Below are 25,640 nucleotides of genomic sequence, written 5' to 3' on the forward strand. Positions count from 1 at the left end.
TGTGCCCTCCTGAAGTCAACAACCATCTCTTTTGTTTTGTTCACATTCACAGACAGGTTGTTGGCTCTGCACCAGTCCGTTAGCCGCTGCATCTCCTCTCTGTAAGCTGACTCGTCGTTCTTGCTGATGAGACCCACCACGGTGGTGTCATCAGCGAACTTGATGATATGGTTCGAGCTGTGTGTTGCAGCACAGTCGTGGGTCAGCAGAGTGAACAGCAGTGGACTGAGCACGCAACCCTGGGGAGCCCCCGTGCTCAGTGTGATGGCGTTGGAGATGCTGCTCCTGATCCGGACTGACTGAGGTCTCCCAGTCAGGAAGTCTAGGATCCAGTTACAGAGGGAGGTGTTCAGGCCCAGTAGGCTCAGCTTTCCAATCAGTTTCTGAGGGATGATTGTGTTGAATGCTGAACTAAAGTCTATGAACAGCTTCCGGATGTATGTGTCTTTTTTGTCCAGGTGGGTTAGGGCCAGGTGGAGGGTGGTGGCAATGGCATCATCTGTTGAGCAGTTGGGACGGTACGCAAACTGCAGGGGGTCCAGTGAGGGGGGCAGCAGGGTCTTGATATGCCTCATGACAAGCCTCTCAAAACACTTCATGATGATGGATGTGAGTGCAACAGGACTGTAGTCATTTAGGCAGGACACTGAAGACTTCTTTGGCACGGGGACGATGGTGGTGGCCTTGAAGCACGTTGGAATGGTGGTGCTGCTCAGGGAGATGTTGAAGATGTCAGTGAGAACATCTGCTAGCTGGTCTGCACATCCTCTGAGCACTCTACCAGGGATGTTGTCTGGTCCAGCAGCCTTCCGTGGGTTGACTTTGCACAGGGTTCTTCTCATATCAGCCACGGAGAGACACAGCACCTGGTCATTCGTAGGAGGGGTGGACTTCCTCGCCGCCACGTCATTTTCCGCCTCAAACCGGGCGTAGAAGTTATTCAGCACATTTGGGAGGGAGGCATCACCTGCACAGTCAGGTGATGTTGTCTTGTAATTTGTGATGTCCTGGATGCCCTTCCACATGCGCCGCGTGTTGCTGCTGTCCTGGAAGTAACTGTGGATTAGCTGGGCATGTGCACGCTTTGCCCCTCCGATGGCTCGGGACAGTTTGGCCCTTGCTGTTGTTAAAGCTGCCTTGTCGCCAGCTCTGAAGGCGGAGTCGCGGGACCTCAGCAGCGCATGCACCTCCGCGGCTTCCATGGCTTCTGGTTGGCACGTATAGTGATAGTCTTGGACAGAGTAACATCATCAATGCACTTGCTGATGTAACTAGTCACTGATGCTGTGTACTCCTCTAAGTTGATAGAGTCGCCATCGGTTGCAGCCTCCCTGAACATGTGCCAGTCAGTGTTCTCAAAGCAACCTTGAAGAGCAGAGATGGCTCCTGCTGGCCAGGTTTTCACCTGCTTCTGAACTGGTCTGGAGCGCCTGACGAGCGGTCTGTATGCTGGGATTAGCATAACAGAGATGTGGTCTGAGTATCCAAGGTGGGGGCGGGGCTCTGCCCGGTACACGTCGGGAATGTTTGTGTAAACCAGGTCCAATGCGTTCTCCCCCCTCATTGCAAAGTCTACATACTGATGGAATTTGGGGAGCATGACTTAAGGTTCGTATGGTTAAAATCACCGGTGACAATAAACAAACCATCAGGGTGCACGTTCTGCAGTTCACTAATAGTCCCGTACAGTTCACAGAGTGCCTCCTTAGTATTAGCACTGGGGGGGGGGGGGAATGTAGGCACCGAATATAAGGACAGAGGTGAATTCCCGTGGCAAATAAAATGGTCTGCATCGAACTGCCACAAACTCCACTAATGATGAGCAGTGTCTGGAAACCAGCACAGAGTTCTTACACCATTCCGTGTCGATGTAAACACAGACACTGCCACCGCGAGCCTTACCGGAGACAGCTGCATCTCTGTCCGAATAAAACAAAGCTAGCCCATCTAGCTGGATGGCAGCATCCGAAATCCCATCAGCGAGCCATGTCTCTGTGAAGACATACGCGGAGCAAACTCTGTACTCCCGCCGAGTATTACGTTGGAGTCGGATGTAGTCCATTTTATTGTCCAGGGAGCGGACATTGGAGAGCAGAATGGACAGGAGAGCTGGCCGGCTAGAGTTTGCTTTTAGCCTGGCACAGACCCCTGCCCGTTTGCCTCGCTTCTGCTTCCTCGCACATTGCTTTCGACGTCTCCATCTCTGGTTCCCAGCATCAGGCAAGTCCGAGGAATGTGAACTGGTACACTTCCATTGATACCTCCAAATTATTGTCCATTCTTCCTCAGATACAATTATCCCTCCTTCCTTCTCCCATTTTGTTTTAATGTATGAAGTCGAATGTGTTTTAAGATTTGACAACCCCTTATACATGCTTGAAATGATTCTACTACCGTTATCTGAATTATATGCTTTTCCAAATAGCTCTATCAAGCATGTACTTGTCTTGGTTACATTTTTAAGCGTCTTATTAACATATTGGCACATCTGTAAATACCAATAAAAATCTTGTTTTTCTAATAAGTGTTTCTCTTTAAACATTTCAAAACTGAACAGTGTTACTTCTTTCATTATGTTGCAAATAACTGCTATCCCTTTAGCTGTCCAGTCCTTAAATCTAGCATTCAATTTATTTGGCATAAAATCCGAGTCAATTGCACACCATTTAAGAATTGCAACATCTCCCTCTAGATTATATTCTTTTATAGTAGTTTTCCATATTTTAAGAGTCAATTTCACCCATGGGTTATCAATAGTATTTATGTACCTTTGCAGGTTATCATCAGCCAAAATTGCTTGTATGGGGATGGGAAGTACCCGCTCATCAATGTTTTTCCATTGAGCGTCATATGATGGGTTACACCAACATATCACAGCTCTCAACTGTGCTACAAAATAATAATCTCTAAGAGAAGGTAGGCCCCATCCCTCCTTTTCCTTTGCTAATTGCAGTTTTGAGACGAACTCTAGGCCTTTTACCCTGCCAAATATACCTTGATAGCATCTTGTTCCATTCATTGAATTGATTTTGATTAATCTCTATTGGTAGGGTCTGAAAGAGATATAACAGTCTGGGCAGTATATTCATTTTAATAGACTCAATCCTTGAACGGAGACTGAAAAAAGGAATCAGGTTCCATCTTGCCATATCTTCCTTTTTTTATATAAAGGCTGATAATTACATTCTGATAATTTTGCCAAATCTTTTGGCATAATGATGCCCACATATTTGAAAGACTCTGTGTGCCATGCCCAGGGGTATCAACTTTCAATTTCTCTTGGTGGGCTATAGTAATATGAAAGTAATTGGGTTTTATCTGTGTTGATCTTGTATCCTGATAATTGACCATATTGTTCAAAGGATTGCATCAATTTAGGTAAAGAGTATGTTGGTTGCCCTAGATAGATCAAAATGTCATCAGCATAACAAGCCAATTTATGCTCTGTCCCTTTAATAGTAATTCTCGATATCTTCATTTTGTCTGATGTATTGAGCTAATGGTTCCAGATATAATGCGAAGAGTAGCAGTGACCAAGTACAACCCTGTCTCATGCCCCTTTCTAGGGTAAGACTATTTGATAAATATCCATTGATTTTAATCCTAGCAGTAGGGTTGTCATATAGTGTCTGTATAGTTTTAATAATTGTGTCTTGAAAACCAAATCTATGTAAAACTCTGTAAAGAAAATTCCAATTAACTGAATCAAATTCCTTTTCAGCGTCCACTCTTATCACTATTGCTTCGATTTTATTTTTTTGTATATGATCCATAATGTGAAGTGTCCTTCGTATATTGTCTTGTGTTTGGCGTTGTCGTATAAAACCTGTCTGATCATTACGTATCAGTATGGGTAGAAACTCCTCTAATCATTTGGTCATGATGGAGGTAAGTAATCTATAATCTACATTAAGAATAGATATTGGTCTAAATGACATGCATTCCATTTTATCCTTGCCTTCTTTCGGTATAGCTGAAATTATCGCTTCCTTCCAACTGGGTGGCATTTGTGCTTTTTTTAGAGCCCAGTTCAGTGTGGGGAGTAAAACAGGCATTAACTCATTTTTAAATTCTTTGTACCACTCTGCTGTATACCCATCTGATCCTGGTGACTTGATTAATTTAAACCTACTAATTGCAGCTTTTAATTCAACTTCAGTTATGTCAGCAGTCATCATTCTATTTTGTTCTTCACTTAAAGTGGGTAACTCCAGAGAATTCAAGAAGGTGTCAATTTGGGTTATGCTTCCCCCTGGAACTTTGGAATATACAGTTTTGTAAAACACTTCAAAAGCTTCTTGAATTTCACTTAGCTTATTTTTTTTATCATTTTCGTTCTTGGGTCCCTAATTCTATGAATTGTATTTTCTGCTATCTTTTTTTTCCAGTTTCCACGCCAGTATTTTCATAGACTTTGATCCACTTTGATAATGTCTCTGTTTCAGAAACATTAAATTTTTCCTGATTTCTTGCGTGGCCAAACTATTAATTTCATTCCTAATTTTTTTAAATTTCCCCTAATGTATCCTGTGCCAAATTCAATTTGTGTTTTTTCTCTAGTTCCTTCAGCCTATTTTGTAATTCCTCTAATGTTTTATTCCTTATTTTTTTCTATATGAAGATATCACTATAATTTTCCCTCTTAAGATAGCTTTCAGACAATCCCATAAAATGGGAGGTGAAACCTCTCCATTATCATTAAATTCTAAGTAGAGACCAATTTCTTTTTTAATTTGTTCCTTAAAATACGATCATTGAGTAGGCTTTAATTTAGTTTCCAAATAGTATTCTTAGGTTGTAGGTCAAAATCAACAGATAAATATATAGGTGCATGATCACTTACATCTATTGTCCCAATTCCACAGCCCATTCTCTTTAGTTTTCTATGCTCATTATCACTTAAATGAGTTTCCTGTAAATAGACTACATGGGCCTGTTCTTTTTTCATTTTGGATAAAATTCTATTACATTTGATTGGATTTAATAGCCCATTGACATTTAAAAAAATGAATTTTACTTTGTCCTTAGCCATCTGTATTTATCTGTCAATGTATCATTGAAATTAGCAGAATAAAACTTAATCAATCTACTCCCTGAACAAATAAGAACCAAGAAACGCAAATAATAACAAAAATGGCAACGAACGTGTGATTCCAAGGCTGAGGTCTCTAGTAGATGACCCTGCGTTGAGCTAGAGGAAATGTCTAGCTGTGGGGGATAACCCCTCCTACTTGTGAGGTGAGGGCCCCCATTGCAGTATTCATAAAAGTCAGTGAACAAATCCATTACACAGAAAAGATTTCCCTGTGTACTCCTCCTATATATACATACATATATGCACACACACACACACACATATATATATACATACATACACACACACACACACACACACACACACACACACATATATATATACACATATATATTACATACATACACATACGCACACATATATATTCTCATTTTGGTGGGGGGAAAAGGAGTAAGTGAGCGAATAATGAATAACAACTAAGTAATATAAAATCCACATTATAATAAGTATTTCTTGAGATAGGTATATCACCGTCTACTTTTGCTTCCGTTTAGCTTCTCAACATTTTCAAAGTTAGCCAAACCTTATGGCTCTTCTGAAGGGGGTGAGGACTGTCTTTGGAAAACTCCCAGTCTCTTCCTGATATACTTCTCTCGGCCTCCTCCCGTCTCCTGCCTTCTCGATTCTCGCACTATTTCCCAAGCGGAGTGGGATAATTCCTCTGCCAGGCTTTCCCTCGGTTTGATCACGCTGATGGGCAACCCTCTGGCCTTCATGTCTGTAGTCGCCTCTTCCACTGTCTGATACAGTTGGATCCCATCTTGATAAAACACTCGAAGTTTAGCAGGGTGCAGAGTTTGAAATCTAATCCTTTCTTGCTTTAGTATTCGCTTTACTTCAGAGTATTCTTAACATTTGTGCAGGACCGCGGGGGGGGGGGGGGTAATCTTGGTTGAAATATATTAATTTATCGTCTAAAAACACCCTCTTCTTACCCTCGGCCCTTCGTAGAATCTCAGCCTTGGTACTGTACCGAAGGAATTTAATTGTTATTGAGCGGGGCTTATCTCGTGTAGGCTTCGGGACAAGCGTGCGATGCGCTCTCTCAATTTCCAGCTCTATAGTCGAGGGAAGCTCCAGCACGTCCCGCAGCAACTTTCTGACAAACTCCGTCATAGACAAGCCCTCCGCTCCTTCGGTAACGTTGTATATTCTGATAGTTTTCCGCCGTGATCTTCCCTCCAGGTCAAGCAGTTTACCTTCTTGGTGATTTAATATTTTTATCATCTTACTCCGTATCCATTCCACGTTTTGAATGTGATCTTCCACCTTCTCAATTAGAGTCTCTGCCACCGCTATTTTTTGATTGACATTGATGAGCTCTGACTTAATATCATGTAGCTGCTGCTTTATATCTTTCTGGAACTCCCTTATCTCTTTCAGAATTTCAATCATATTCGCCGCTTCACCTGAACGAGGCCCATTGTCCGCCTCGCTAGCACGCTGTCGGGTGGGAGAGCCACTCGCTGCACTCCTCTCGGCTGCAGGCTCCGCAGTGTCGCTTTTTTTTTATTTCCATTCTTTTTCCCCATTCTGGCCCCTCTTTTCAGTTCAAATATTTTTTGAAAAATATATTTGATGGGTTAACGGGGCTTAATACGCGTTTTTCCAGAGGAGCTAGTGACTTAAGCTGCCATTCTCGACAATGACGTCACCGGAAACCCTTATGTTTTTATTCTAATGGACTGGATATACAAGTACTTAGATAGACTGGGACCGATTAAGGATAGCAAAATAGAATTTTTTGAGGAGGTTATCAGTAAAGTTGATGAAGTAAAGGTAATGGATGTTATCTAGATGGACTTGAGGTTGTTCAAGAAGGTTCAGTTGCTTGGCATTCAGGATGAGGTAATGAATTGGATTCGACAATTGCTTCACAGAAGAAGCCAGAGAGTGGTAGCAGTGTTCAAAGTTCAAAGTATAGTTATTATCAAAGTATGTATATGGAACCTTGAGATTCATCACCTTACAGACAGCCACAAGAAACCCAATAGAACCCAATAAAAAAGACCGTCAAGCATCCAATGTGCAGGGAAAAAAACAATTGTGCAAACAATAGAAATAAGCAAACAACATTCAGAACTGAAGTTTATGAAATTGAGCCCACACCCATGCAGCCAGTCATCACTCCAACTGATCCAGGAGCAAGCAGACCACAGGAACAAATAAACTTCATGAACACCGGCTTGTCCCTCTCCTTCTGCCTCAAAACCCTGACCTTTTCAATCTGGCTTGGGACTAAATTGGCCAAGCCTCAGGTTGTTCCTCACTCTCGGCCCTGGCCCTATGGCTTTGATACACTCTGGGGCCCGGGCCCCAGTGCCTCAATTCGGCCTGTACCAGACCTTTCCAATCTAGATTGGCATTTAAATCGGCCAAACTTTGCTCGCTCTCAGACCCAGGTCCTGCCACTTCGCCTCTGCCTCGCCTCAGTTCTGCCGCATTGAATAGCCTCCAGGTCTGCTTCAGCAATAGCCAAACATTGGCTCATTCCCTGCTCTCGGGCCCGGGCCCGGGCCCTACCAGCTCCATTTGGCCTGTACCTGCCACACAACAACCATCCTGGATCTTTGAGACTTCAGTTCACACTGCGAAAATGTCTGGTCATGCAGGCAGTACAAAAGTTCAGCTCCGAAAGGGAAGTTACTGCTTGCAGTGATTGTTTTCAAGAAAAAGTAAGATTAATACAGTAATTTACAGTTTTGCTTGCTGCCAGCAAGTCTTCGCTGTGCTTCACCAACGCCATCTTAAATCGCAGCGATCAGTGCTGGATTCATTGTTATTATCATAGAGTCATGGAACATGATAGCACATAAACTGGCCCTTCAGCCCTTCTAGTCCATGCTGGACAATAGTGGATTCCAGTTAATTGGGAAGCCATTTATTAGGGACAGCTCAAGAACAAAAACTAATCAAGAAAATAGCCAATGGAAAACACACAGCAGTGTACAGTGGATGAACTCCTCTATCTATAACTATTAAGAATCAATACATAGCTCGATGGAGTGAAGGGGCTCAGAATAGGACAGATGGTAAAAAAAATGGCAAAGACAGCATGCAATCAGACTGTCAGGAAGGGCAGGCAGATGACAGGACAAAATTGCAGCCAGCAGGGTGATGATCAGTGCATTAGGGAAGCGCAATCAAAAAGGGTATCAATACAGTATTCCAAGTGTAATATCTCAATGCATGGAGTATAAGAAATAAAGTGGATGATCCTGTTGCACTTTTACAGATTGTTGGGTATGATGCTGTGGCCATCACTGTATATTGACTGAAGGATCATTGTATTTGAGAGCTGAATATCCAAGGTTACACATTGTAACAGAAGGATAGAAAGGTAAGTGGAGGCGTTGGCGTGGCTCTGCTGGTAATGAATGGCATCAAATCATTAGAAAGATGCGACATAGGATCGTAAGATAATCAATCCTTGTGGGTTGAGTTAAGAAACAACAAGAGTAAAAGGACCCTGATGGCAGTTATATACAGGCCTCCAAACACTAGCTGGGATGTAGACTACAGATTACAACAGGAAATAGAAAAGGTGCTTCAAAAGAGCAACGTTATGATAGACATGTGAGATAAATTGGGAAAGTCAGGTTGATAATGAATCTCAAGAGAGTAAATTTGATGAATGCCTATTAGATGGATTTTTAGAGCAGTTTGATGTTGAGCCTATTAGGAGATCAGTTTTACTGGATTGTGTGTTATGTAATGAACTGGAGGCAATTAGGGAGCTGAAACTAAAGGAACCCTTAGGAGGCAGTGGTCACAATATGATTGAGTTCAACTTGAAATTTGATTGGGAGAAAGCAAAGTCTAACACAGTAGTATTTTAGTGAAGCAAAGGCAATTACAGTAGTATGAGAGAGGAGTTGGCCAAAGTAAATTGGAAGCAAATGCTAGCAGAGAAGACAGCAAAGCAGCAACGACTTGAGTTATTAGGGAAAATGAGGAAGGTGCAGGATAGATGAATTCCAAAACCAAAGAATTACTCAAATGGCAAAATAGTACAATCATGGCTAACAAGGGAAGTCAAAGCTAATGTAAAAGTAAAAGAGAGGGCATATAACAAAGCAAAAACTACTGGAAAGATAAAGAATTAGGAAGCTTTAAAAACCTACAGAAAGCAACTAAAAGAATCATTAGGAGGGAAAGAATGAAATATCAAAGCAAGCTAACAAACAATATCAAGATGGATAGAAAAGGCTTTTTCAAGTATATATAAAATAAAAAAAAGAGATGAGAGTGGATATAGGATAAGAAAATGAGGCCAGAGAAGTAACAACAGGGGACAAGGAGATGGCAGATGAACTAAATGAGTATTTTGCGTTATTCTTCACTGTGGAAGACACTAGCAGTGTACCAGCAGTGTTGAAGGGTGTGAGGGAAGAGAAATGAGTGCAGTTACTATTACAAGCAAGAAGGTGCTCATAAAGCTGAAGACCCAAGGGTACATAAGTAACCAGATGAACTGTGCGCTAGGGTTCTGAAAGCAGTAGCAGTAGAAATTATAGAGGCATTAGTAATGCTCTTTCAAGAATCAATGGGCTCAGCATGGTTCCAGAGGACTGGAAAATTGCAAATGTCTCTCCATTCTTTAAGAAAGGAGGGAGACAGCAGAAAGGAAATTATAGACCAGTTAGCCTGAACTCAGTGATTGGAAAGATGTTGGAGTCACCCTTAAGATGTTAAGGGTGAGGTTATGGTCAGTGTTGGGATCACTTCTTTTTATGACAAAGGGTCTCGGCCTGAAATGTTGACTGCTTATTTCAATGGATGCTGCCCAACCTGCTGAGTTCAACCAGCTTTTGTACGTGGCCTATAATTTCCTCTTCTTTGTCTTCCTCCCGTCTTAAAGAGTCATGTGACATTTGCAATTTTTCAGTCTGCCGGGACCATGCCAGCATCAAGTGATTCTTGAAAGATCATGACTAATGCATCCCTCATCTCTTCAGCAACCTCTTTCAGAACTCTGGGATACAGACCAACTGGGATATGAATCAGCTCTCCAGCATAGTTGTGAAGAAATACTTTCTCCCGGAGGATAGTGAATCACTGGAATTCTCCATCCAGGAGGGCAAAGGGCCATGGAGACTCATTGCTGAGAAGGTTCAACTCAGAGATTTAAAAATTTTAATACCTATATCAGGAGAAACAAGGGATAAGAGGGACTGAAATATTAAAAGAGAAGTAGTATACTGATAATAAAAAGAGGAAAAGGGGGCTACTGAAAGAAAATACTGAAAATGGGGAATATTTGTTATTTCTCACTCTTCTGCATCCTTTCTAGACCATGAACTACTTTACTCTCTCCAGCCCTGCAGTTGAGGACCTTTCAGCCTTAATAGTCAGAATCTTTTCCCCAGGTAGAAATGTCAAGTTCTGGACAGCATGCTGGGGAAGAGAAGACAAAAGTTTCAATGAGATGTGCAGGGCAAATATTTTTTGTACATAGAGTGGTAGATGGCTGGAATGGGCTGCTGGAAGTAATGGGTGATGCAGACAAAACAGTGATATTTAAGAGGCTGTTTAGATAGACACATGAATATTTAGAGAGTGGAGGCCTATATAGATCACGTACAGGCAGAAGAGAATGAATTTAATTTGGCATTGTGTTTAACACAGTCATAATGGGCTGAACAGCCAGTCTCTGTGGTGTACTGTAGTACAGATTCAGAAGAGACTGCAAATGCTGGAATTTAGAGCAACAAACAATCTACTGGAGAAACTCAGCGGGTCAAGCAGAATCTGTGGGAGGAGAGGAACTAACTGCATTTTAAGTTGAAACCCTGTATCAGGATACAATTCATTCTCTCCTGCAGATGATGCTCAACCTGTTGAGTTCCTACAGCAGGGTTTGTTGCTGCACTGTTCTATACCATATTTTGATACGCATTAATAGGTGAGCTTAAAATACCGTTTCTCCTCTCAATCCTTCTGTACAGAAATAATAGCCAAGTAATTCTTAGGTACTTCCCACAGCACTGTTGAAAACATGATCTCATATCACTAAAAGATAAACAATTTCACACCACAGTAGAAAGAAACAACCCTGAGAGTGAACCAGCAACTAAATATTCATTTGTGGTTGTGATTAAATGCAATAATTGCAATACTAGAGATGACTGCATAAAACTAGAGTAAAAATTCACTGAACATCACACCACTACCATATAAATTCACAATTCTACAACATTATCATACTTTGAATTTTACATAAATGGAATCACTAATCAGAGCAGGGGGAAGCAATGCCTTACTCTTAACTCAACCAATTCAAATGCTGTGCACAAAGCAGGTTTACATTCATGTAATGTTTTACTTTCAAAGTTGAACATTAATTCCATCCAGCTGTGCGTCCTGCAGACTCAAAGTAGAAATTAAGACGTTCATATTCGCCGACTAAGTCCTATACAACATCGAAAACCATTATTTTGACTATATTTTATACCATATCCAAAGTATATAATCTCTTACCATTTTGATGCCAGTAGAGAATGTCACAGGTTTAACTTTCTGTTGTGTTTCTAATTGTGCTTCCAGTTGCACAGCCCGGTCCTTGTGTTGAGCCAAGAGCATACTAGCGGGCAGCTGGGAACTCTCCTACCACAAACATTAGTGACAAATTAAAATTTCAGGTGAGAAGGTAGAGAACTGTAATTTCATTTCCATGTTCAAAATCAGAGGTATAAAAAGAATTCAAATCCTAACCAATTAATTAAAATCAACAATCTTTTTGTACTTAGCGAATCATATTCAAAATTCTTTTTGACACTAGATTAGGTTTCCATTAACTCCATTTCACAACTTTTCTTATTATTTATCTGGAATAAGCACTGAGTCATGTGGATGGCATTCCAAGGCAGCTTTAGGCATTTCACTTGAAACAAAGTTAGAAATTATGTCTCTGGAAATCAAACAAAAAAAAAATCAGAAGATACAACTCTCAACTCCACCATCTTCCTCTGAGTAGTGAAAGTACCTCCTAAAATGGAGATTTTTTTAAAAAAGACACTGAAAGCACATTTATTCCTGAGTAGTTGCAGCACTATCTTGGTAATAGTTTTCAATTATAAAGTACAGGAAGCAAGAACTGTTTCCTGTAAAAGTCTGGGGTGTGGAAGTCACAAGTTATTATGTTAACTCCATAAAAGATCCTCACCAGGGAAGAATTTGATATCAAACTATACAAACTAGGGCACAGAATGATTAAAAAGAAACAAAATGCGCAAAATGTGAAGTTTAATAAACAGTAAATTTAAATATTGACAATCAGTCCTTGTGTGGCCATGAGAATATATTTCCCACTTTTTAATTTCACTTTAGTTCCATGTTCTAGCCATCATCTTATTGAATGGTGGAGCATACAGCGGGGTCTAATGGTCTATGTCTCTTTCTGTATCTCAATCATAAAGAATTCATGTAATTTGCAATTAGATTGCCTTTAGTTCATTATCGCATTGATCAAAGTGTTTCATCATTCTCTTCCAGCATTTCATGAGGAGACAAGATGTAAAGGTTGAAAAGTTCTCTGAATGTGTAAATGTAATTCAATAGAAACCCACTTTCAATAGTTTTCAATAGTGTATAACAAATATTTACTAATATGCCTGTTTCAATTTCATTTTATCCTTTACCTTTTAGAGTTCTAACATCCTCTGTTCTTTTGCTATATTCTTAAAATTTCTGATTTTAAGAGTACATGCAAACTCCGCACAGACAGCACTCCTTGTGTTTTGTTTTGAGGCAGCAACACTAACTGCTGTGCCACTGTGCTATCGTAGTTATATTTTCATTAGTTTCAGTCTACTCAGGCCTTTATTAAATATATTTTTTAATTCCCTCCACCTTGGGTAATATGCTTCTCTGAGAATTCATTCTTGGGAATAACATCCCCAAACAAGCACCAATGCAAGTTTACCAGCTCGATGGTAAATTGGGAGCTAAATGGTAAATTTTGTAACTTGTAAATACATGGAGCTGGCTCCAGGCTAATGATTACAATCAGAAGGCAACAATGCAGTTGAAACAAAGTTGTCCCAGAGGTGAAAGACATATGTCCATCCAACTAAGTCAACTCACACAAAGGTATTCATATATAACGAGTTAAACTGCTTTCTTTGTTTAGGGATCAGATCCACACTTACCAGATCATCAATGAGGGCTTGCTTATTCTTCTTTTTTGCTAACTGCTGCATTTGTTCTTCCCTCAACAAGAGTATTCGTCTTCGTTCATTCTCTTGCCGTTCAAGTTCTAAAGTCTCCTCCAAGTCTTCTTGCTCCCGGTTCTAAAATGGAAAACAGTTGTATTTGCTCATTTGCAGACCCCAGTCAGTTCAGATTGGCAACAATATCTTATCCAAAATCTCCATCAGCACAGGTTACCACAACACTGTGTGCTTAGCCCCCTGGTCTACTCACTATACACTTATAACTATGTGGCCAAGCACAGCTCTAATGCCATAAATAAGATTGCTGACACCACCACTGTCAAATCAAAGGTGATGACGAATCAGCATATAGCAGGGAGAGTGGTAAATCTGGCAGAGTGGTGCCACAACAACAACTTCATTTCAGAGGACCTGTCCTGGACCCAGCATGTATGTGTAATTACAAAGAAAGCACAGCAGCATCTCCACTTCATTAGAGGTTTGCAAAGATTTTACATGACATTTAATACTTTAACAGATTTCTATAAATGTGTGGTGGGGAGTATATTAGCTGGCTGCATCACAGCCTAGAATGGATATACAAATGCCCTTGAAAGAAAAATCCTACAAAAAGTAGTGGATACGGCCCAGTCATTCACAGGTAAAGCTTTTCCCACCATTGAGCATATCTACAAGAAGCACTGTCGCTGGAAATCAGCATCCATCATCAGGGTCGCCTCACTACCCATGTCATGCTCTCTTCTCACTGCTGTCATCAGGAAGGTGGTACAGGAGTCTCAGGACTCACACCACCAGATTCAAGAACAGTATTACACCTCACACAAAATGCTGGAGAAACTCAGCAAGCCAGGGAGCATCTATGAAAAAGTACAGTTTGGGCCCAGACCCTTCAGCAGGACTGGAGAAAAAAAGATGAGTTGGAGTTAAAATGTGGGGGGGTAGGGAAGAGGAGGAAAAAAACACAAGGTGATAGGTGAAATCTGGTGGGGGGTGAAGTAAAGAGCTGAGAAGTTGATTGATGAAAGAGATACAGGGCTGGAGAAAGGGGAATCTAATAGGAGAGGACAGAAGACCATGGAAGAAAGAAAGGGGGAGAAGCACCAGAGGGAGGTGATGGGTAGGCAAGGAGATAAGGTGAGAGAAGGAAAGGGGATTAGGGAATGGTGGAGAAGGGAGGGGAGGAGTCATTACCAGAAGTTCAAGAAATTGATGACGTTGGAGGCTACCCAGATGGAATACAAGATGTTGTTCCTCCAAACTGATTGTGGCCTCATTACGACAATAGAAGAGGCCATGGATTGATACGTTGGAATGGGAATGGGAAGTGGAATTAAAATGGGTGGCTCCTAGGTGATCCATCTTTTACTGGCACTCGCATGGGTCCCAGCTGTGTCTGCCTTTTGTCTGCTACATGGAACAGTCCATGTTCCAAGCCTACAGCAATATCACTCCCCAACTTTTCCTACACTACATCGATGACTGCATTGGAGCTACTTCCTGCCCCATGCTGATCTCGTTGACTTCATCAACCTTGCCTCCAACTTCTACTCTGCCCTCAAACTTATCTGGTCCATTTCTGACTCCTTTCTGTCTCTATCTCAGGAGACAGCTTATCACTGATGTCTACTATAAACCCACAGACTTTCACAGCTACCAGGACTAAACATCTTCCCACCCCGTACTTGTAAAACACCAACCCCTTCGCTCAAATCCTCCGTCTCTGCCACATCTGCTCTGAGGATGAGGCTTTTCATTCCGGAACAAAGATGACTTCCTTCTTCAAATAAAGGGGCTTCCCTCGCTGTACCATCAATGCTGCCCTCAAGTGCATTTCCTCCATTTCATGCACATCTGCTCTCACCCCATCCTCCTGCCACCCTGCCTGGGATAGGGTTCCTCGTCCTCAGCCTCCAAGTCCAGCACATAATTTTTCGTAATTTCCGTCATCTCCACCGAGCAAATCTTTTCCTCCCCAACTTTTGCTGTCCGCAGGGATCACTCCCTATGCGACCTCCTTGTCCATCGTCTCTCCCCATTGACAGCCCTCCAACACTTACCCCTGCAAGCAGAACAAGTGCTACACCTGCCCCTACACCTCCCCTCTCACTACCATTCAGGATCCCAAACAGTCCTTTGAGGTGAGGCAACACTTTACCTGTGAGTCTGTTGGGGTCATATACCGTGTCCTGAGCTCCTGGTGTGGCCTCCTGTATATCGGTGAGCCCGACGTAGATTGGGAGACCACTTCACCAAGCACCTATGCTTCATCCACCAGAAAAAGCAGGATCCCCCAGTAGCCACCCATTTTAATTCCACTTCCCATTCTCATTCTGGTATGTCTGGATAACCTCCAACCTGATGACATGAATATTGATTTCTCGAACTTCCGGTAATAACCCCCCCCACCCCCACCATTCCCCAACCCCTTTTCCCTCTCTCACCTTATCTTCTTACCTACCTATTGCCTCCCTCTGCTGCTCCTCCCCCTTTTCTTTCTTCCATGGCCCTCTGTCCTCTCTAATTAGGTTCCCCCTTCTCCAGCCCTGTACCTCTTTCACCAATCAACTTCCCAGCTCTTTAATTCACACTTCACCTATCACCTTGTGTTTCTCCCTCCCCACCCCCCCACCTTTTAACTCCAACTCCCTATCTTTTTTTTCCCAATTCTGCCGAAGGGTCTCAGCCCAAAACATGGACTTTACTCTTTTCCATTGATGTCCATAGATACTGTCTGATTTGCTGAGTTCCTAAAGCATTTTGCGTGTGTTGTTTGGATTTCCAGCATCTGCAGATTTTCTCTTGTTAGTTATTACACCTCAATCATCAGGCTCTTAAACCAGAGCAGATAACTTCACTCGCCCAATCACTGAACTGTTGCCACAAAACAGTTGCTCAAAGATTCTTCATCTCATGCTCTCCATATTTATTACTTATTTATTTATTATTCTTTTTCTTTCTTTCTTTTTGTATTTGCGCAATTTGTTGTCTTTTGCTCACTGGATGTCCTCCCCATTTGCCCAGTTTTTCATTGATTCTACTGTGGTTATTGGATTTTTGAGTATGCCTGAGTAGAAAATGAATCTCAGGGTTGTATATGGTGACATACGTACTTTGATGATACATTTACTTTGAACTGAGCCATTTCCTTCAAGACAAATCTCTTCAAGCCTATTCCCATTCCATCTAAAATGCTCAAATCACTAATGCCAAAATCATCCATGAAATTTTATGAGAGTAGTGCAATAACCATCCACTACTCAGTAGGTGTGAGTGCTGAAATACTAACCCTCACTTATGATTACCTATGGAACTCATTATGGCTCTGAAGCTTAACTTTACAAATACTTAACCATCCAGATATATGAAACATATCCTATTCCTTTTCATCCCCGCTAAATCCCATCCTTTTACTGTCTTGTTCCCATTATTACAATTTTAACTTCAGATCCTCCACAGCTTTTCTACTTTCTCCAATATCTTATATCAACCTTCTTGCACACTGCCTTCTATCTAAGTTTTATATACTAAAGTCCTACTTCCATAATTCAATAATCTTCAACCATCTTACTCTTATCTTTCTTCATCTTGTATTCCTCTCTATGTTCAGCTATTTTAAAATAACTCAAGGCCAATATTAAAAAAAAGGGGCCAAATTTACTTCTACACTCGGGTGCATCTTCTGTATCAACCCAGATTAGAGTGATAATTTCAAATGCATATTGGAAACCGAGGTATACAAAGACATTGGAAAAAATAAAAGTACAGTACATGAGGAACTCTCATTAATATAACAGACTAAATTCAAATCCTGGAAACTACAGCAGTTACACAAACTTTACTCCTTGAAAAATTAATGACATTTAAAATACATGGCTGAAAGTGCACTTTCAGGAGGAAAAGAATAGCATAATGGAAAAAACATTATTTTGATTTCCAAAAGGTTCCCAATAAAATTCCCAGCAAATAATGAACAAACAAAATAGATCCAATGGAGTGAAAGAGAATTAGTTAAAGTTGTAACAATTTGCTTTTATAACTGAAAACAAAGGGTAATTTAAATAATGGATTCCAAATAGGATATGGACATATGTGAAATGCTGAGACCTACACCACCAAATAGAAAATTTTAATATTTGTTAAAAATGTGAGGATGCAGACAGGATAACGTAAAGTAACATGCCATAGTATATGCGGTAGTGTCTAACCATATAGGAAATATGGCATATTAAATGGAATTGTAAATGGATCTTGTTTTGTATTATATACTGACTCATGCTGTTTAATAAAAGGTTGTATTTTTAAGAAAATTAACATTGATCATTACCTCCTAAAACTTCAACAGGCTAAACCCAGAAACAACCACAAACCAAGAGCTTAAATATAGGTTGAATATCGCTTATCCAAAATCCTTGGGGCTGGAAGACTTACAGATTTTTGGAATATATAATGAGATAGCTTGGGATCACCATCATTTCTGACTCAGAACTTATGTGCTACTGGTAAGCAGTCTATGTCTTGCATTTGCTCAAATGTGCTTAACAGTAAAATAAAAATTATTACATACCATTAATATAATGAAAATAAAATGTGTGCAGGGTAACAAAAGCAGCACAGCTGCATTGGGAGAAAACCTGAATCAGCGGTTGAACCACAACAAACAATGGCAGGCTTTCAGTCTCTACCTATGATGCCGTGTTTTGATTAAAACACTGTATTTGTATTTCACTTTTTTTAGGCTTTATGTAAGATATAAAAACAAAAGATTGAATTTATTTACAAATAAATGTAATGAAAACTGTGACAAAAGTCACTTTATTTATAAATCAATAATGGCACTGACCATGTTACACTCAAAAACAGAAGATTTCAGGTGGAGATGAAATTCAGATTTTATGCAAAGATGGTTTGCAATTACCAAAAAAGGTGATGATCTTTGCTTACAAAAGCAGAAACTGCAGCACCAAACACAACTACATCGGGTCTGAGGGACAGGGTACATCATCGTGGTTGAAGGACCTGGAGGTGGATTCTCTCAGGATGAGGAGGCACTGTGCTGGATGACTTTTCCAAATGCTTCTTCCAGTGTTGTCCACCTCATTAACAAGGGTTTTTGTCACAGCAATCTTTTTTCTATTTTATAAACTGACTTGATCTCTTGTTTTGTTATGAATGAACAACTGGTGCCTCATTATTGGTTAAGTACTTCTTTGATATCCAATTCCTCCGGCTCATTGACAGACTCTGAAGGTATCCCTTTTACGTAATGAAGGAGTTCTGATATCGCACTTCTTTCACTTGACACACGTAATCCTTCAAACTCATTACTTTGTTCATCACCATTGCTGAACATAGTCATAGTCCAGACGTCGTGCCAGGCATGCATAAGTGTGTCTTTAGTTAGTGTTCCACACGTTGGCATAGGCTAATATCCTTTTGGAAAACTTCTACACTCATGCCCCTGGTCACTGCTGTGAGCATGCTATTCAAGAAATGGCTTTTGTATTTAATCTTCATTGATCAAAGGATACCTTGGTCACATGGCTTAATTAATACAGTCACATTTGGGGGAAAGTACATGACAAACACTAGTTTTGATGAGAAATTCAGCTAAAGGAAGAGTAGAACAGTTGTCAAGGAATAACAAAATCTTGCAGATGTCATCCAGTCCAGCTTCCCTGTAGTGGGCATGAGCCACTGAAACAAAATGTTTGTGAAACCAATCAGAAGATGTCCTTTGTGATCATGCCCTTTTGTCAGCATAATAAATGGATTGGTAAGGTATTCACTCCTTTAAAACAGTGAGGACACAAGCTTCTGCCTACCACAGCAAGTCACACTTATGCATGCCTACACCATTAGCACATCTCAACAAAGTTATTCTGTCCTTGGCATTCTTAATTCCTGAGGGAGTTTTCTCATCAGCTATAAACAGTAGCTTCCTGGGGCAATAACTTCAGAACAATGTACACTTCATCAACACTGTAGACTCATTCTGGAATCAGTGAAAATCTTGGCAAACTCAACAATGATTTTTTTCTGCTGCTTCCTGATCAGCAGATGCTTGATCACCACAAATCTTTACAATTTTATGCTGTGCTTTTTATTAAGTTTCTACAACAAGCCTGCTGAATATTCACAATTATTTTCAATATTCAGTTAGTTGTGATAGATCTTTGCTTGTTTCACGATCAACATACTGTTAAGCAGCATATGTTCACTCCGATGCTGACGAATCCACTCTTTCATTACACGACTGAGATCTTCATTTTTCACTTTGTGCAGTTTTTCTATTTTTCATTAACTTCTGTACGTTACTTTCAGCATAGAACTTAAAAGTTTGTCACTCTGTTTCCTCAGATCTTAGGTGATGCTTGTCCCAACATTATACTCCTCTATAAAATGCTTTACACTTACACCACTGTCAACTTTTTCCAACAACTTGACTTTCTGTTCTAAAGATAAACATAAGTGTGTCCTCTTTTTCTTTTCATCATTACCCATAAGGGTACAAGCAGGCCTTTTTGACTTTTTCAACAATATCTCCATAGCACAGAGCAGCGAACAATGCAAAACACCATGAGAATTGCATAAAAGTCAGGCTATGATGACTACTGAAAACAAACTGGAACCAACAGGACCCCACTCAGGGTATGTGAGATCACTTCTCAGAACTGTCTGTGTTATGCAGAGACATGTGCATCACCTGTAAACCTTCCCAGTGCCTTGTGGAACTTCCCATTTGTGATGTCATGTCCGTGCTCAAAAATATTTTGGACCGGAGGTTTTCGATTTTGGAATTTTAGATAAGTGGTACTCAACCTGTATTACTTTATTCTTATTCTAGAGTACTGTATATAATATTAGTCTCAAGGAAGAAAACCAATATGGTTCCAATCTTCTGACAACAAGGCTAATGCAGCCTTAGTGAAAGAGTGAATCAGAAAGATTAAATAATTCTGAAGAAAAAACACTTTCTGTAGAGAAATAAAGATTCTGGTCTGTCTGTGGCTAACCAAAGGAGTTAAGAATGGCATTGAAAGGGAAGTCATTTAATTTTCTAAATATCAGTGGTAGACTAGAAGATTGAAAAAAAATAAAAGACAGCTAAAAAAGTAAGAAGAAGAAACAGAACATGAGAATATTAAAGCACCAAGAAATTTAATTAAAAGACTGCATGTATATTTATGATTCCCTCACTCAGATAATAATCTGAAGCAAACCAACTGACCAGTTTTAACTTGTTTCTGTAAATAATGTCCTTATTATCCTTCTGATATTGCTCCATTTTTCTTTTGGTGTTTTCCACATCCATATTGTTGGTCAGGTTATTCACTGCAAAAAAATTAAAGTTTCAATGAACAATTGCAAAAATCCCATATCTACTACTTACACAGAAGTTGCTAAATCAAATTTCCTGTTAATGCTTTTCAAAATTAATTAGTGAATTAACCAGAATAGATTGCAATCACCTCTTGAAATGACCCTTTTCTACTCCACTTCTAAGGAGTGTAACATACCCATGTCCTGTGATGGCCAATGTACACCAGCTATCATCCAGACATGACACTAATAGGAGGTTTTGGTCCAAAAGCAAAGAAGTACAAGACCAGACCCTATTCCATGGACCTAGCATGCATAAAATAAGGAAAAAACACTCCCTCCACCCCCCTCCCACACACAGACCCGCACACAACACCGCCAAACACTCTTCCTCAGCACTGGACCCCAGCCTGATTCCCTCCCTGCTTATTCCCGCTTCCCTCAGACTCCATAACCCTGCCACCCTTCCTCTAGTATCAGCCTCATAAAACCCTTTCCCTCTTAGCTACCTCCACCTCATTCACCTCTCATATGAATCAGGTGCATTTTAATGGAGAGGGGTAGTTCTGTGCTACTTTCAAGATTTATTTGATTACCTGAATTTAATTTCCTCAGCTGCCATAGAGGCATTTAAGCTTGCAACAATAGGTCAATTGCCTAAGCAAATGAGTGACTTTTATCTACTCTAAATTTTTAAATACTTTACATGCTTCACATGGCATCTCAGGACCTCAGAGTGCTGTTTGCATCTAGGCACATCAGAGAGGTAAGCCAAAAGGTAATGCAAGATAACCTCAAAATCATTTTCTTGCACTAATCACATGACCTTCAACTCCCTTTTCTAAAATGTTTTTGATATGTTCAGTAAGGTGCTTCCACATTGCCACTTGAACAGTGAAGTCCATAAATTCACCCGAAAGATTTATCATCTGGGTGAAGAAAGTTCTTCTCATTTCTGGTCGACAACTGATTTTGAGATTGTCACCACAAGTTCAAGACACACCAGTCACCTTGTCATGCCCCATAGGAACTTTGTGTGTTTCAATGAGGTCAGCCCTCATTCTTCCAAATTTTAGGTATAGGCCCAAGCTACTTCATCTCTCCTCATAAGAGGATCCCTTATCCCAAGTACTAATTAGATGAACCTTCAATGTATTTTTTCAGCTGCAAAAACATCATTCAAATGGCAGGGAGTCAAGACCTATACACAATATTCAAGGTTCAGTTTCACAACAACCTACAAAGCAAGAGCAAGACATTTCTACTTTTATGCTCACATTCTCAAGCAATAAATCCCATTATATCATCTGCCTACCATAACACTTGCTTTCCCGCACATTAACTTACAATGATTTGTGTGAACAAACATTTTTTTCCAAAAAGCAACATCTTTCAACCTCACAAAATTTCAATAAAAATACTTTTCTTTGAATCTTCCTTGAATAATTTTCCTCATTATTGTCCATACTAGTCTACATACTGTGTCTATGCCTATTCACTTTGACTATTTCTGTACATCCCCACTACAATTCACATTGAATTTAATTAAACTGCTGCGAGCTTAATAGACAAAACAATGTAAACTATCAACACACACAAAATGCTGGAGGAACTCAGCAGGTTACAGTGCCTTGAGAAAATATTCAGCCCTCAACCTCTTGTTCACATAAATGAGTACCACAACCAGGAATTTTGAACAACTTAACTGAGAATTTTTATTTGTGAATAATATGCTCCATTTTTCACAGTAGAGCCCCCCGCAAAAAAAAACAGGGAAAATTGTAAAGCATGAAATTCAAAAACTGAAATGTCAGTAGTTCAAAAGTATTCATCCCCCTTTGCTCAGTATTTTGTTGAGCCACCTCTCGCAGCTTTTACAGCCTTTCTGGATCTGTCTCTATCAGCAAATGTGATGGAACAAGACTTGTCTATTCCTCCTTCAAAAATTGCTCAAACTGTGCCAGGTTAGTTGGAGAGTGGCGGTGAACAGCAATCTTGCCAGAGATGTTGATAAGGTTAAGGTCAGGACTCTGAGTGGGCCACTCAAGGACATCAATTTTCTTTATCTGATCCCACTCCATGGTTGCTCTGGCAGCGTGTTTTGGGTTGTTGGCCTGCTGAAAGGTAACTTCCACCCCAGTTTAAGCTTTTTGGCAGAGGCAAGCAAGTTTTTATCCACGATTTCTCTATTTAGCAGCATCTTCCCATCAATCCTGACCAGATTTCCAATCCCTGCTGCTAAAATCCAACCCCATAGCATGGTGCTACCTCCACTACACTTTACAATAGTGACAGTGTTAACCTGGCTGATTAGTAGCATTAGACTTACGCCACACAAACCGCATACTGTTGAGGCCAAAAAGTTCCACTTCATCTCATTCAACCACAAGATTTTCTTTCACTTCTTTACAGTATCTTCTGAGTGATGTTTGCAAAGTCTTTACAGGCAAAGATATGTTTTTTTTCAGCCTTGGGCTTCTTCCATGCCACTCTTCCATAAATACCCTTTTTGCGCAAGGCCTTAGAGATTGTGGAGCCATGAACTTCATCTCCAGTTGCAGCCACTGATTTCTGCAGCTCACTCAGAGTGACTGCTAGTGTCACAGTAGCTTCTCACAGTGCTATTCTCCTCCAGCGACTAAGTTTAGAGTGGTGACCTGACCTCTGCAGTGTGGCTGTTGATTCATATTTTTTCTACTTTCTCTCAATAGACTGCACTGAGCTCCAAACTATGTTCAGTGTCCTTCAGATGGTCTTGTATCTTTCCCCAGATTTGTGCTTCTCTATTATCATTTCCTTGACTTAGCTTGACAGCCCTTTTATCTTCATTTTGGTCTGTTGAAAATCTACAATATTGTCAGACTTCAGGAGAGAGGATATTTGCAGTATTCTTATGAATTAATTGAAAACAGATGATTTTCCAAATTTCAACAAAAGTAAATTGGGTGTGTTAGTTAGGTAATATATTGCCACTGAGGAAAGTTAGTGTGATAATTAGAAAGTAGAAGAATACTTTTTCTGCCTCAAAATTTTGGTTTTTAATTTTTAGTAAATTGACAGGTTTTGGGATTTTTCTGTTGATTTGACATGAGCCACAATGTTTTGTAAATTAGATCAAAATGCTACTTCAATACATTTTAAATTTTGAAAATGAGACAGTAAAATGTTAAAATAGTTGTGGGGGATGAATACTTTTTCAAGGCACAGTATGTAACATCTATGGAGAGGAATAATGACATTTCAGGCCAAGACCTTTCATCAGGACTGAAAAGCAAGGGAGCAGAAGCCAGAAAAATAAGGTAAGGGGGGAGAAAGAGTTCAAGTTGGCAGATGATAGGTGAGACCAGTTGAGCAGAAGGTGTAAGAAGTAAAATCTGGGAGAGGAATAGATAGAAGAGATAAAAGGCTGAAGGACAAGGTTTTTTTTTGCATAGTAGGGGAATTAAGTGTTATAAGGAAAATGCAGGTAGGTGGAGATGAATCCATGGCCAGGTCAGCCATGATCTTATTGAATGGCAGAGCTGCCTCGACAGGCCAGATGGCCTACTCTAGCTCCTATTTCTTAAGTTCTTATGTTCTTAATCTAATCAGAGAAGACAATGGACTATAAAAGAAAGGGAAGGAAAAGGAGAACCAGAGGGAGAGGATGGGCAGGTAAGAAGAAGAGGGTAACAAGAGAGAATGGAAAAATCTATCAAAATGTTGAACATCCATGAGACAGCACACTATTTTACCAAGAAAAATGTTCAATGTTCCAGTACATAAAACAGCTTCAAGAATAACAAATAATAATGTGGTGTAATGATGAAGACAAAAAGGACATTTCATTTAGTTCTTTTATAAACTGCTTGACCATCTACTAGAATATAATACAATTTTATTCTAAATGCTACTCATTTAATAGGATAATGACATAGTACAAATATAACTACTCCAGGGCAAACAACCCATTTTCCAGATTACAGTTAGTAAACTGATGAACAAAATTTACAACATCTGTACCCCGGTCTTTTACAAGAAACTGTTCATGCTTTCTTTATTTCATAATTGAAAACTACTAACAGTGAAGTATTTTTCAGTTTCATCCACTGCCAACATATAATATATTCCCATTGAATAAGAATCATACAGGCTGGAAACAAGTCCTTTGGCCCATCAAATCCAGGCCAACCAGTAATTTGCATCAATCCTACACTATTCTTCTACATTTACACTATCCATAATCACACATTGCCATCAACAACCCCAGATTCTACTTACACTGAAAAAAGTATCCAAAACTGGAAAGTCAAGTTTCTTTCAAATAATGCAAAAATGTTCCTACAGTCATACTTTGATTGAAATGTTTATGGAATAAAGTACAAAGAAGAAGGTGGTTTGAATATATTTATCTATGTGACTGACTCTTTTTACTGGGCAAATCAGGATGAGCAATAAATGTTGACACTGGCAGATTATCCACATTTTGTAGATAATTTAAAAAGAGGGAGTCTATTCATTTAAACTTACCAATGTCTTCAATCTCTTCAAGAAAGTCATTGTATTCCTTAAGAGTCTGGAAGTCTTCTTCTCTTTTGTTGTATCTTCATATCAAAATGGAGAAAAAGAGAGAATGAGCAAACTTAAAATTAAATATCATATATCTAAATAATATAGGAACAATTACACAATATTCAAATTAAAAATTGAACTTTAAAAAATTTCAGCAAGTTACCGTTGGTTCATTCTGATAACTTTAGCTGTATAGACATCCAGTTCCAAAAGCCATGGTGGTCTTAAAATTTGCCCTGCGCAGTTCTTTGGTGAATGAATGCCTTTAATAAATAATTACCCTTAATAATTCCTATTTCCACTGAAATTTGGTGCACTCATAGATCATGCCTTGAAACCCATAGTAATACAGGACATTTGGCATATTTGACAGGTTGACTTTCTATAGAACAAAATAGGCTCTAATGGACAAAAGACTGAGCTAATATTGACTCACAAATAAAAATCTTAGCTACAGAAAGGGAGAAACAATCAATTCAGATTTACAGATTAGTTGGTTT

At 39.9% G+C, this 25,640-nt stretch overlaps 1 protein-coding gene across 2 annotated transcripts in view; it reads right to left on the reverse strand.

The window, feature by feature from the left end:
• Nucleotides 1-25,640, reverse strand: part of mnat1 (MNAT1 component of CDK activating kinase) — a 153,662-nt gene that overhangs the window by 67,054 nt on the left and 60,968 nt on the right. For both annotated transcript variants that reach the window (XM_073039540.1, XM_073039542.1), the window contains 4 exons: nucleotides 25,099-25,172; nucleotides 20,498-20,601; nucleotides 13,246-13,386; nucleotides 11,576-11,701 (listed from right to left, as the gene is read on the reverse strand). In XM_073039540.1, the coding sequence (XP_072895641.1) occupies nucleotides 11,576-11,701; nucleotides 13,246-13,386; nucleotides 20,498-20,601; nucleotides 25,099-25,172 (445 nt within the window). The remainder of the gene's footprint in view (nucleotides 1-11,575; nucleotides 11,702-13,245; nucleotides 13,387-20,497; nucleotides 20,602-25,098; nucleotides 25,173-25,640) is intronic.

This window comes from Hemitrygon akajei, chromosome 3 (assembly GCF_048418815.1).
Source record: "Hemitrygon akajei chromosome 3, sHemAka1.3, whole genome shotgun sequence".
NCBI lineage: Eukaryota > Metazoa > Chordata > Chondrichthyes > Myliobatiformes > Dasyatidae > Hemitrygon > Hemitrygon akajei.